General features: G+C 46.2%; 2 protein-coding genes across 6 annotated transcripts in view; both read left to right on the forward strand.

The window, feature by feature from the left end:
• The first annotated feature begins 398 nt into the window (after nt 1-398).
• On the forward strand, nt 399-8,391 carry LOC139386984 (pyroglutamyl-peptidase 1-like). 4 transcript variants are annotated; one of them, XM_071132908.1, is made up of 5 exons: nt 399-562; nt 1,242-1,294; nt 4,456-4,572; nt 4,860-5,092; nt 7,421-8,391. In XM_071132908.1, the coding sequence occupies exons 1-5, from the start codon at nt 532-534 to the stop codon at nt 7,638-7,640; spliced, it is 654 nt and encodes a 217-aa protein (XP_070989009.1). In that variant the 5' UTR covers nt 399-531; the 3' UTR covers nt 7,641-8,391. The 4 variants fall into 4 exon arrangements, with proteins under 4 accessions (XP_070989009.1, XP_070989008.1, XP_070989010.1 ...); XM_071132907.1 differs by having other exon boundaries at nt 425-562; nt 761-1,294; XM_071132909.1 differs by lacking the exon at nt 399-562 and adding an exon at nt 582-859.
• Nucleotides 8,392-8,699: 308 nt separating this feature from the next.
• Nucleotides 8,700-13,205, forward strand: part of LOC139386867 (regulator of nonsense transcripts 1-like) — an 11,026-nt gene continuing 6,520 nt past the window's right edge. For both annotated transcript variants that reach the window (XR_011629105.1, XM_071132726.1), the window contains exons 1-13: nt 8,700-9,034; nt 9,533-9,669; nt 9,819-9,908; nt 10,209-10,376; nt 10,552-10,732; nt 10,888-11,049; nt 11,167-11,254; nt 11,523-11,621; nt 11,818-11,926; nt 12,016-12,175; nt 12,282-12,400; nt 12,592-12,756; nt 13,030-13,144. Coding sequence is in view for 1 of the 2 variants with exons in the window: in XM_071132726.1 (XP_070988827.1) it covers nt 8,867-9,034; nt 9,533-9,669; nt 9,819-9,908; nt 10,209-10,376; nt 10,552-10,732; nt 10,888-11,049; nt 11,167-11,254; nt 11,523-11,621; nt 11,818-11,926; nt 12,016-12,175; nt 12,282-12,400; nt 12,592-12,756; nt 13,030-13,144 (1,761 nt within the window). In the remaining variant the exon portion in view is untranslated. The remainder of the gene's footprint in view (nt 9,035-9,532; nt 9,670-9,818; nt 9,909-10,208; nt 10,377-10,551; nt 10,733-10,887; nt 11,050-11,166; nt 11,255-11,522; nt 11,622-11,817; nt 11,927-12,015; nt 12,176-12,281; nt 12,401-12,591; nt 12,757-13,029; nt 13,145-13,205) is intronic.

The raw sequence follows: 13,205 nt of genomic DNA on the forward strand, positions 1-13,205 counted from the left end.
ACTCTGTGTTTATGTCACACTGCTTTGCTTTATCTTGGTCAGGTCTCAGTTGTAAATGAGAACTTGTTCTCAACTAGCCTATGTGGTTAAATAAAGGTGAAATAAAAAAAATAAAAACAGGTTAGTCGAGGTAATTGAGGTCATTTGTATGTGACTGACAAAACAAGAGAGAAACTGCCAAATGATGCCATCCTGATGTATTCTACTATTGTTACTCTCAATAGCAAATTGCGTTGCTAAATTACTCATATTTTTTTTGTTTGTATTTTATTTATCTATTGGGTTGGTGGCCCCCTATTGGTCGAGAGAGCCGGCCCTGCATGCATGCCATTACAGTAGATGGCGATAGACCGCTGGATGTTGAGGTGTACAGTGTTGTCAAAGCGTCGAAGAAAGAACGAGAACGCTTGAGCTCCTGCAAAAATAACGAATCAATAGATAGCGAAAGAGAACCGAGGAGGAATTCTCAACTCAACGGCGTTAAGAAATAATTGATGAAAACTTTGCAGAATTTACAATAACTCACAAATTATGGCGACTAAAAGCACGGTAATAGTGACAGGTAATTAATTTATGTAAATTGCTGATAGTTTGCTGTCAGTTTTCACCAAACTGTTGATTGAAATTAGTTGCCTGCACTATTTGAGCCATAAGAATAACCATTTTAGGTTTGAATGACTTTAACCTATAATGTTGTTTCTACACCTTGAAAACTAAATTATTTTTAAACTACTGTACAGTATTGTCATCTTCCATTCAGGAAATGTCTGTCTGTCAGATAGCCGACGAAACTCAACTCCGTGATGAAGCAGAAGAGCAAAGCAACCAATGACAAGCATATCAAGACAGAGGCGGCAATGTAGTCATTCAGCCATTCATGGATACATTGTTGCGGTGTGATACTCCTGTGAATTATGTATTGACAAGAAGTCTGGTCTTCTCCTATACAACTAAAATGAAAATTATAGCAGCCTATAGTGTCACCTCATCTATAAAACCCATACACTGATTGGCATATATTGTTTGACAATTGACTGTAGGTGTCAGCTGTTGTAATGGATAATATTTAACTTGATCTAACCTTTAGACTTTGAATGAAGAGTCTTGCCACTCTCATTTACATAGGCCTAGAGTGATAAAGCAGCCAGCTATAAAAACAGTGTTTCCCACCGGCGTTGGGGTATACTGGTGTTGCTATGCGATGACTTTAAAAGGCTATCAATATCATCTGTTTTTTTTAGGGTTTGAACCTTTTGGAGATCACACCATCAATGCTAGCTGGGTGGCAGTACAGGTACGTGAGTTCGAGTGCTCTGCAAGGCGCTGTCACGGTTTTCTGTATGTGAAGGAGAGTCGGACCAAAATGCGGCGTGTAGATTGCGATCCATGTTTAATAAACAAACGTAAAACACGAATCGATACAAACACTACAAAACAATGAACGTAATGACCGTAACGAAAACCGAAACAGCCCTATCTGGTGAAAACACAGAGACAGGAACAATCACCCACAAACACACAGTGAAACCCAGGCTACCTAAATATGGTTCCCAATCAGAGACAATGACTAACACCTGCCTCTGATTGAGAACCATATCAGGCCAGACATAGAAATAGACAAACTAGACAATCAACATAGAATGCGCACCCAGCTCACGTCCTGACCAACACTAAAACAAGGAAAACACACACGAACGATGGTCAGAACGTGACAGTACCCCCCCTCCAAGGTGCGGACTCCGGACGCACAACCTAAACCTATATGTGAGGGTGTGGGTGGGCATCTCTCCGTGGTGGCTGCTCTGGCGCTGGACGTGGACCCCACTCCATAATAGTCTTAGTCCACCTCCTTAGCGTCCCTAGATAGGTTACCCTCCTTAATGGCAGCTCGGGACAGAGGGGCAGCTCGGGACTGAGGGGTAGCTCGGGACTGAGGGGTAGCTCAGCACTGAGAGGAAGCTCAGCACTGAGAAGAAGCCCAGGCAGGTAGTTGGATCCAGCAGATCCTGGCTGGCTGGCGGTTCTGGCAGATCCTGGCTGACTAGCGGATCTGGAAGAGTCTGGTTGACTGGCAGATCTGGAAGAGTCTGGTTGACTGGCAGATCTGGAAGAGTCTGGTTGACTGGCAGATCTGGAAGAGTCTGGCTGACTGGCAGATGTGGAAGAGTCTGGCTGACTGGCAGTTCTGGCTGCTCCATGCTGACTGGCGGCCCTGGCTGCTCCATGCTGACTGGCGGCCCTGGCTGCTCCATGCTGACTGAAGGCCCTGGCTGCTCCATGCTGACTGGCGGTCCTGGCTGCTCCATGCAGACTGGCGGCTCTGGCGGCTCCATGCAGACTGGCGGCTCTGTCGGCTCCATGCAGACTGGCGGCTCTGGCGGCTCCATGCAGACTGGCAGCTCTGGCGGCTCCATGCAGACTGGCAGCTCTGGCGGCTCCATGCAGACTGGCAGCTTTGGCGGCATCCTGCAGACTGGCAGCTCTGGCGGCTCCTTGCAGACTGGCAGCTCCTTGCAGACTGGCAGCTCCATGCAAACTGGCAGCTCTATGCAGACTGGCAGCTCCTTGCAGACTGGCAGCTCCTTGCAGACTGGCAGCTCCTTGCAGACTGGCAGTTCTGAACAGGCGGGAGACTCCGGCAGCGCTGTAGAGGCGGAAGGCTCTGGCAGCGCTAAACAGGCGGGAGACTCCGGCAGCGCTAAACAGGCGGGAGACTCCGGCAGCGCTGAAGAGGAGGAAGGCTCTGGCAGCGCTGAACAGGCGGGAGACTACGGCAGCGCTGAAGAGGAGGAAGGCTCTGGCAGCGCTGAACAGGCGAGGCGCACTGTAGGCCTGATGCGTGGTGCTGGCACTGGTGGTACTGGGCCAAGGACACGCACAGGAAGCCTGGTGCGGGGAGCTGCTACCGGAGGGCTGGGGTGTGGAGGTGGTACTGGATAGACCGGACCGTGCAGTCGCACTGGAGCTCTTGAGCACCGAGCCTGCCCAACCTTACCTGGTTGAATGCTCTCGGTCGCCCTGCCAGTGCGGCGAGGTGGAATAGCCCGCACTGGGCTATGCAGGCGAACCGGAGACACCGAGCGCAAGGCTGGTGCCATGTAAGCCGGCCCAAGGAGACGCACTGGGGACCAAATGCGTAGAGCCGGCTTCATGGCACTTGGCTCGACGCTCACTCTAGCCCGGCCGATACGCTGAGCTGGAATGTACCGCACCGGGCTATGCACCCGCACTGGAGACACCGTGCGCACCACAGCATAACACGGTGCCTGCCCGGTCTCTCTAGCCCCCCGGTAAGCACAGGGAGTTTGCGCAGGTCTCCTACCTGGCGTAGCCATACTCCCTGTTAGCCCCCCCCCAATACATTTTTGGGGCTGACTCCCGGGCTTCCTTGTGCGCCGCCGTGCTTGCTTCGCCAACTCCATTCTACGATAACCTTCCGCGCACTGCTCCATCGAATCCCAGGCGGGCTCCGGCACTCTCCCTGGGTCGACCGCCCACCTGTCTATCTCCTCCCAAGTAGTATAGTCCATACTCCTGCTGTCCATAACGTCCTCCCATGTCCTTTCCTCCTTTCGCTGCTGTTGCCCGTTACCACGCCGCTTGGTCCTGTTGTGGTGGGTGATTCTGTCACGGTTTTCTGTATGTGAAGGAGAGTCGGACCAAAATGCGGCGTGTAGATTGCGATCCATGTTTAATAAACAAACGTAAAACACGAATCGATACAAACACGAATCGATACAAACACTACAAAGAACGTAATGACCGTAACGAAAACCGAAACAGCCCTATCTGGTGAAAACACAGAGACAGGAACAATCACCCACAAACACACAGTGAAACCCAGGCTACCTAAATATGGTTCCCAATCAGAGACAATGACTAACACCTGCCTCTGATTGAGAACCATGTCAGGCCAGACATAGAAATAGACAAACTAGACAATCAACATAGAATGCCCACCCAGCTCACGTCCTGACCAACACTAAAACAAGGAAAACACACAAGAACGATGGTCAGAACGTGACAGGCGCATCATTGCATCATTAGGAGGTCTAAACTTATTGGTAACACTGATTGCATGTGTACATCAGTAAGTAGTAACACTGCTATTATTTAGTAGCAAAATTGTATCACATGAAATGTCATTTAGTAATTACATAGTAACACTGTTATTATTTAGTAACACAGTTGTATAACATTAAATGTAATTACATAGTAATGGAGTTTAGCGTTTTTCTTTATTACACAAGTGGAATAAAGAATAGCACGAATACCTATTTAACAATGTGTGAATGTTGTTACTACAGTTATTAGTGTTATCACGGCACACTACACAGGTATAAAATCAACAGGTTTTTAAAACAATGATGCACAACTCAAGAGGTATAATAAAGCTTTAGCAAATCAAATTGGTTTTGTGGTTTCTCGCACCATTCCTGTTTCCTCTGTGTACAGGAACTGGAGCGGTTAGGCTTGGCTCAGAATGTGGATCTGCACATCTGTGAGGTGCCAGTGGAGTACCAGGCAGTTCAAAGTCTGCTTCCATCTCTATGGAAACAGCACCAGCCACAGGTAGCCAAAAGAAATCATAGCAAGAGTCAAGTGTTGTTCCTCACTTTTATATTTATTTATGGCATGGTATAAAAGCCCTGACGTAGTGTCTAGGTGCACAGTCTGCACACTTACTGTATGACATACAGTAGGCTATTTATTTCTACTGTATGATGTAAACATAATGACATCATTTATTGCCTTTATTGATATTACTCAGTATCTCATGTTACAGTGAATACAATAATCTCTTTAAATTCCCGCTAACAACCCCCACCCCACACATCCTCTTCTCCGCTGGTCAACAGTTGGTGGTCCATGTCGGAGTCTCTGGCATAGCCACCACGGTCACCTTGGAGAAATGTGGCCGCAACCACGGCTACAAGCGGGTGGACAACTGCAGCTTCTGTCCAGACTCTCAGTGCTGTATGGAGGGGGGCCCTGAATGCATCGATTCAGTCATAGACATGGACCTGGTATGCAAGAGGGTCAACTCCTCAAGGCTGGGTGTGGCAGTGTCGGTATCAAAGGACGCAGGCCGGTGAGTGATGTGCTAGACTCTACTCTCAATCAACCAATCATACTGTATACATCTGGCTCTTCTTTGGACACTGTGCTAACAAACCTCCAAACGAGCTTCTGCGCCATACAACACTCCTTCTGTGGCCTCCAACTGCTTTTAAATGCTAGTAAAACCAAGTGCATGATTCTCAACCGATTGCTGCTCGCACCCTCCTGCCCGACTAGCATCACTACTCTGGATGGTTCTGACTTAGAATATGTGGACAGCTACAAATACCTAGGTGTCTGGTTAGACTGTAAACTATCATTCCAGACTCACATTAAGCATCTCCAATCCAAAATTAAATCTAGAATCGGCTTCCTATTTCGCAAAAAAAGCATTGTTGGATTTTTAATGAATTTATTTGCAAATTATGGTGGAAAATAAGTATTTGGTCACCTACAAACAAGCAAGATTTCTGGCTCTCACAGACCTGTAACTTCTTCTTTAAGATGCTCCTCTGTCCTCTACTCGTTACCTGTATTAATGGCACCTGTTTGAACTTGTTATCAGTATAAAAGACACCTGTCCACAACCTCAAACAGTCACACTCCAAACTCCACTATGGCCAAGATCAAAGAGCTGTCAAAGGACACCAGAAACAAAATTGTAGACCTGCACCAGGCTTTGAAGACTGAATCTGCAATAGGTAAGCAGCTTGGTTTGAAGAAATCAACTGTGGGAGCAATTATTAGGAAATGGAAGACATAGAAGACCACTGATAATCTCCCTTGATCTGGGGCTCCACGCAAGATCCCACCCCTTGGGGTCAAAATGATCACAAGAACAGTGGGCAAAAATCCCAGAACCACACAGGGGGACCTAGTGAATGCCCTGCAGAGAGCTGGGACCAAAGTAACAAAGCCTACCATCAGTAACACACTACGCCGCCAGGGACTCAAATCTTGCAGTGCCAGACGTGTCCCCCTGCTTAATCCAGTACATGTCCAGGCCCGTCTGAAGTTTGCTAGAGTGCATTTGGATGATCCAGAAGAAGATTGGGAGAATGTAATATGGTCAGATAAAACCAAAATATAACTTTTTGGTAAAAACTCAACTCGTCGTGTTTGGAGGACAAAGAATGCTGAGTTGCATCCAAAGAACACCATACCTACTGTGAAGCATGGGGGTGGAAACATCATGCTTTGGGGTGTTTTTCTGCAAAGGGACCAGGACGACTGATACGTGTAAAGGAAAGAATGAATGGGGCCATGTATCGTGAGATTTTGAGTGAAAACCTCCTTCCATCAGCAAGGGCATTGAAGATGAAACGTGGCTGGGTCTTTCAGCATGACAATGATCCCAAACACACCGCCCGGGCAACGAAGGAGTGGCTTCGTAAGAAGCATTTCAAGGTCCTGGAGTGGCCTAGCCAGTCTCCAGATCTCAACCCCATAGAAAATCTTTGGAGGGAGTTGAAAGTCCGTGTTGCCCAGCAACAGCCACCAAAACAGCACTGCTCTAGAGGAGATCTGCATGGAGGAATGGGCCAAAATACCAGCAACAGTGTGTGAAAACCTTGTGAAGACTTACAGAAAACTTTTGACCTCTGTCATTGCCAACAAAGGGTATATAACAAAGTATTGAGAAACTTTTGTTATTGATCAAATACTTATTTTCCACCATAATTTGCAAATAAATTCATTAAAAATCCTACAATGTGATTTTCTAGATTTTTTATTCTCATTTTGTCTGTCATTAGTTGAAGTGTACCTATGATGAAAATTACAGGCCTCTCTCATCTTTTTAAGTGGGAGAACTTGCACAATTGGTGGCTGACTAAATACTTTTTTGCCCCACTGTATCTCCCTCTCTAACTTTAAGCATCAGCTAGCTGTCTGAGCAGCTTACCGATCACTGTACCTGTACACAGCCAATCTGTAAATAGCACACCCGACTACATCATCGCCATATTATTACTTACCCTTTTGCTCTTTTTCACCCCAGTGTCTCTACTTGCACATCATCATCTGCACATCTATCACTCCAGTATTAATGCTAAATTGCAATTATTCCCCCCTCTAGGGCCTATTTATTGCCTACCTCTCTACTCTTCTACATTAGCACACATAGATTTTTCTATTCTTTTTTATTTTGTGTTATTGACTATACGTTTGTTTATGTGTAACAGTGTGTTGTTTTTGTCGCACTGCTTTGCTTTATCTTGGCCAGGTTGTAGTTGTAAATGAGAACTTGTTCTCAACTGGTCTACCTGGTTAAATAAAGGTGAAATAAAAAAATAAATAAAAAATACTGCACTATTTATGATCCCTTACTTTTTTTCAACTCAACCTCTGTCCCTGTCAGATACCTATGTGACTACACCTACTACACGTCACTGTACCTGGGGAAGGGCAGGTCAGCGTTCGTTCACGTTCCTCCTCTGGGGAAGCCCTACAATGCCCAGGACCTAGGCAGAGCCTTGCAGGCCATAGTGGGGGAGATGCTGGAGCTTGTGGGTCAAGCTGAGGGTGATGACCATCACCGCCACCACTGCAGCCACCAGCACCATCAGCATGCTCACTAAAGAAAGACTTCCGGTGACCTTTGTCCTCAACTCACTGCTGCTGTCCTCAATGGACAGATAAAGCACTTAAAACATCATCAGCATCTACCCATGGTAGTCTGGGGAGCGTTAGTTAAAGAGAGGGGCATCGGCACTCCACTGTTGTAGAAACTAGAGAAAGGAAGAGTATGTGAATAAACATAGGCAGAGCCATGGCTCTATCCATGGATAGCATATCTATGGCTCTGGGTGTGGATGTTTGACTGCATTTCACAAACAAGAGTAATGGTCCAATGAACGGTGCTGTAGATGAGAGAAACATCTTTGTGTATCCAGTGTGCATGGACGTGTGCTTTTAAGCCAAGTCCTCCTGACAGCCATACCATTGGCTGCTTCTCACTATTTTCAATAGTTCCCCTTTTAGTTCCTTATTCACCTCACCAATCACTCTCGCTTTGACATAATGGTTAATGTAGTGTGCCGTTTATTGGACCAGCTCCAGCTCCCCTTTTGTCTGTCATTAATATTTGTTGTGAAATTGTACAATATCTGTATATTACTATAGTGTACAATATAAGGAGGAAAAAATATGTTTTCTTTGATAAATGTACCTCAATCATGTGTTAATATCTCAGGTAATTTATTGCATATACAATCAATATTTATAATGTGATGAATAATGAATGATATGACGTTTTTTATCTTGTGTTCGGTATCTGTATTCTCTACTTCAGAACAGGTCTAATCATGTGATTAAATCACTAATGTCAGAGTTAGCCTCTTCTGTATTTTTGTAAGAAATTCACAAAATAACTATTGCTGTGGTGTATACGGTAGTAGAGTACTTGCTGTTCTTCATTACATTAATTGCAAATGAAAAGCATTCAGTTGAATGTCATCTGACATAATATTATCAGGAAGGGTAAGCACTTGTGCTAAACCATTTCTGACTGTGCCATAAAGCTCCGTGGACTGTACAGTGGGCCTAATCAAGGATGGTGAAAAATATAGACTTTTGTGTAAACGTCATGGACACTCCTGTGCTCCATGCATTTGTTCTGCGGTGCAAGGTGATACGTCATTATTTCGAGTGGGAGTTGAGGCTCTCGATCTCGTCAGTTCTTTATTCATTTGCGCAGGTTTTTCGACATTTGTTCAAGTACACTTTTGACAGGGATATCTACACATTGCTGAGTTAGCTACTGTACCTAAAATATCATTCTGAAATATCACTGTTGGTGGAGAACATGAGTGTTGAGGCGTACGGGCCGAGCTCGCAGACTCTCACGTTCCTGGACACCGAGGAAGCCGACTTGCTTGGAGCAGATACCCAGGGTTCGGAATATGAGTTCACAGATTTTACCCTACCGAGCCAGACTCAAACAGGCCAGACGCAGAGTCAGTTGGACAACCAGGTTCGTGGAGTAATTGTTGCATGTTGTGGGGCAAACTAACTCGCTAACAGCGTTCTTAATATGGATCTAGCTAGCTAGCTAGTTAGCAGAAGCTGCTAGGTTAGCATAGCTAGCTTTCGAGCTACATAGAAAACACATGCATCTGCCCCACAGGCCACGCAGCTGGCTAACGAATTAGCTTAGCCAGAATGTTTACATAATGATTTAGCATGCTAACATGAGTTAATATGCGTTCTGAGATGGACACCAGGAGTATTTGACGAGCAGTCTGTCGTTTTCTTGATAAGGTAGCCATGACTGAAACCATTTATCTGCATGACAGTCACAACAGGTAGTTGGCATGCTTTAGATAGTAGGCATAACGTTACTAGCTAGCTGCTGCGAGTTTGCCACAGCAAGTGCATGTGATAGCAAGTTATCTAACTAGCTGTCAAATGCCCCTTTTCCAGGTTTACATTATTTTTGCCACTGTCTTTAAATGTCCACGTTACTCTCCAGGTGAATGGGCCTGATGGAGTTCTGCAGAATGGGGAAGACTCTGTTGTAAAAGCAAGTCAACTCCTTGCAGAGTTGAACTTTGAAGAAGACGAGGAGGACACCTATTATACTAAAGACCTCCCAGTCCATGCATGCAGGTAATGTTCAGAAATACTTTTTAGTTCTGACGGACGGACAGATAAAGAAAAGAGGTTTGAAGTGTTGATAGCTTGTTTTATCCGACGTTACCTTGCTATGAACACCAATATTAAAGTTGTCATTGTGTTATTTCTTTCCTTTCGCCCAGTTACTGTGGTATTCACGATCCGGCATGCGTGGTGTATTGCAACACCAGCAAGAAGTGGTTTTGCAATGGACGCGGCAATACGTCTGGCAGGTAGGCTTCAAAGACCAACCAACGGGCGGTTGTTGACCTTCCATCTGTGGTGTATTTAGCTAAATGTAGTTGTTGTCTACTCGATGTGGGAGGCTGCACACATGAAGTAGAAATGTGATGCAAATGGAGACTGAATTGACTTGTACCATTTTAACATGGGTCAGAAAGACATTTACCTGAAATGTTGATAAACCTACATTTCACAATTACATTTGAGTCATTTAGCAGACGCTCTTATTCAGAGCAACTTACGGTAGTGAGCGCATACATTTGTGCTTTTTCTCTCATCTACCATCTCAGTCACATTGTGAACCACCTGGTCAGAGCAAAGTCCAAGGAGGTGACTCTGCACAAGGACGGTCCTCTGGGGGAGACGGTACTAGAGTGCTACAACTGTGGCTGTCGCAACGTCTTTCTCCTGGGGTTCATCCCCGCCAAGGCCGACTCTGTGGTGGTACTGCTTTGCAGGTAAGCAGATCTATGGTGTTTGTTAACCTTCTTTATACCATTCTGTATCACAATGATCAGATGCCCTGTTCTTGGGCCTTCTCAGACCCAGATCCAGTGGCTCTAATCATTGAATCAAAGAGATTTTGTAATAGAGTGTGTTGATAGGCGTAATGTGTGTGTTTTGGTAATGCAGGCAGCCATGTGCCAGTCAGAGCAGTCTGAAAGACATCAACTGGGACAGCTCCCAGTGGCAGCCGCTGATCCAGGACCGCTGCTTCCTCTCCTGGCTGGTGAAGATCCCCTCAGAACAGGAACAGCTTCGGGCCCGCCAGATCACCGCCCAGCAGATCAATAAGCTGGAGGAGCTCTGGAAGGTTTATGAGATGCCTTATTTAGCATAAGTTAACCAGCAATTTGCTACAGGCCAGTGGCCTACTACTTTGGTCCTTTTGATATAAAAGCCAATTACAGAGCAGCACTCTTTTAGTTGTTGTTGTTTGACTGTATCAATCTGTCTTGGTGTCTTCAGGAAAACCCCACAGCCACTCTGGAAGACCTTGAGAAGCCTGGCGTGGACGAGGAGCCTCAGCACGTGCTGCTGCGCTATGAGGATGCCTACCAGTACCAGAACATATTTGGCCCCCTGGTCAAACTGGAGGCCGACTACGATAAGAAACTCAAAGAGTCCCAGGTAAGACCAACTGTGTTCTACCGGACTGTTCAGGCTAGCTCTTCCTGCTTTTGGATGTAAAAGCAGTTTTTGTTTTACATGTTTGATTGATCGTTCTCTCGTCTGTTTGTTTCACAGACCCAAGACAATATAACTGTCAGGTGGGACTTGGGACTCAATAAAAAGCGGATTGCTTATTTCAGCCTTCCCAAGACGGACTCAGGTGGTAATTCCTTTTTTTGTTCATCTCCATCAACGTCACGTGGTCCATGTCCATTCCATTCCGGCCACAACCTCCCCTTACATTCTCCCTGACGCGCATGCTGGCCTGTCTTCTAGTCTAAGTCTGAATATATATATATGTGTGTGTGTGCATGTACGATTACATTTTTGTATGATGAATGTTCCAAAATCTATCAATTCTATATTGTGCCTTTCATAAGCTAATTCCCTTTCCCTTGCTGTCCCTCTTTTCATTCTCTGTATTTCTGTAGACATGCGCCTGATGCAGGGTGATGAAATTTGCCTGAGGTACAAGGGAGATCTTGCCCCACTCTGGAAGGGTATTGGACATGTCATCAAAGTACCAGACAGTATCCTTTTCATTGCTATGCTGTAACGTTGCTATCTTTTACTCTTCAGCATCTTGTTTGCCGCCCAATTGATTGACGTAATTGTTTCTTTGTTTGGCGTTATCCTTTCAATAGCACCACAGTATCGCCACATTAGTTTCTGGGAGGAATAGGTGTAAGGTTTTGTGGTGTATTGTCCTTAATCCTTCCCTAATAGACTATGGTGACGAGATAGCCATCGAGCTGAGGAGCAGTGCTGGGGCTCCCGTGGAAGTACCACATAACTTTCAGGTTGACTTTGTGTGGAAGTCCACCTCTTTTGACAGGTAGGAATCTTCTCACACAAATCAATATGTGATGCAATGGGTTGGGCTCAGCTGGCTTGACACGGGGACTTGTTTCAACTTTCCTCCAGGATGCAGAGTGCCCTGAAGACCTTTGCCGTGGACGAGACCTCTGTGTCCGGGTACATCTACCACAAGCTGCTGGGTCACGAGGTGGAGGACGTGGTCATCAAGTGTCAGCTGCCCAAACGCTTCACCGCCCAGGGCCTGCCTGACCTCAACCACTCACAGGTGGGTGTTATCGTAGACAGAATCTATGAGTATATTTGAGTTATTCCTTCGACGATCACGTTCGCTGACCGTTTGCCAGATGCCAACGTCGTGTGTCATCACGTAGGTGTATGCTGTGAAGACCGTGCTGCAGCGTCCTCTCAGTCTCATTCAGGGGCCCCCTGGCACGGGGAAAACGGTCACCTCTGCCACTGTAGTCTACCACCTGGCCAGACAGGGCAACGGGTAAGATGTGCTCACTTAATAGGGGACACTATACACAGTACTTAGTAAACAACTTCCACTACAATAGTGACTACATTAGTGTTGGTAGAGGTCATCATTGCAAATGACACATTGTTCTCAGTTGAGCAACCAAAGGGTTAATAAAAGCCCCTTTTATCCGTCCCTAACACCAGTTGTGTGTGTTTCCTCAGGCCAGTGCTGGTGTGCGCTCCCAGCAACATCGCTGTGGACCAGCTGACTGAGAAGATCCACATGTCGGGCCTGAAGGTGGTGAGGCTCTGTGCCAAGAGCAGAGAAGCCATCGACTCCCCCGTGTCCTTCCTGGCTCTGCACAACCAGATCCGCAACATGGACAGGTAACCTGGGACTGCTACCCAGGGAGGAATGGTATCTTTATCTCATCAGGTGTCTTGTTAACTAGAGACAAAGGATCGATTCCACTTGAGAACTTGGCTATGGGCCACGAGAGTTGCCTCAGTTTGGAAGCATAGATGCGCAGGTCATGTTCCCGAGGTCTTTCCTCTGTCTTACAGCTTTTCTGCACTTTAGCCTTCATTATAGGCTACATAATTTCAGCACAGTAAAGAGCACTGTTTTCTCAGTTTGTGTTTTTCTGTATTTGTGTGCAGTATACCAGAGCTTCAGAAGCTGCAGCAGCTGAAGGACGAGACTGGGGAGCTGTCCTCCTCTGATGAGAAGCGCTACAGGGCCCTGAAGCGCACCGCCGAGAGGGAACTACTCACGGTAACGCCTGCTCCTTTTCCACACTCCCTTAAAACAAAGTCCTTCAAATGTCTTAATTCCA

Source organism: Oncorhynchus clarkii, chromosome 28 (genome assembly GCF_045791955.1).
Source record: "Oncorhynchus clarkii lewisi isolate Uvic-CL-2024 chromosome 28, UVic_Ocla_1.0, whole genome shotgun sequence".
Lineage (NCBI taxonomy): Eukaryota > Metazoa > Chordata > Actinopteri > Salmoniformes > Salmonidae > Oncorhynchus > Oncorhynchus clarkii.

Excerpts from the sequence above, each read along its gene's own strand:
- LOC139386984 (XM_071132907.1), top strand. The coding sequence starts at position 1,202 with ATGACTTTAAAAGGCTATCAATATCATCTGTTTTTTTTAGGGTTTGAA. Across the intron at positions 1,295-4,455 it reads CTAGCTGGGTGGCAGTACAG|GAACTGGAGCGGTTAGGCTT; the intron begins GTACGTGAGTTC and ends CTCTGTGTACAG. Across the intron at positions 4,573-4,859 it reads GGAAACAGCACCAGCCACAG|TTGGTGGTCCATGTCGGAGT; the intron begins GTAGCCAAAAGA and ends GCTGGTCAACAG.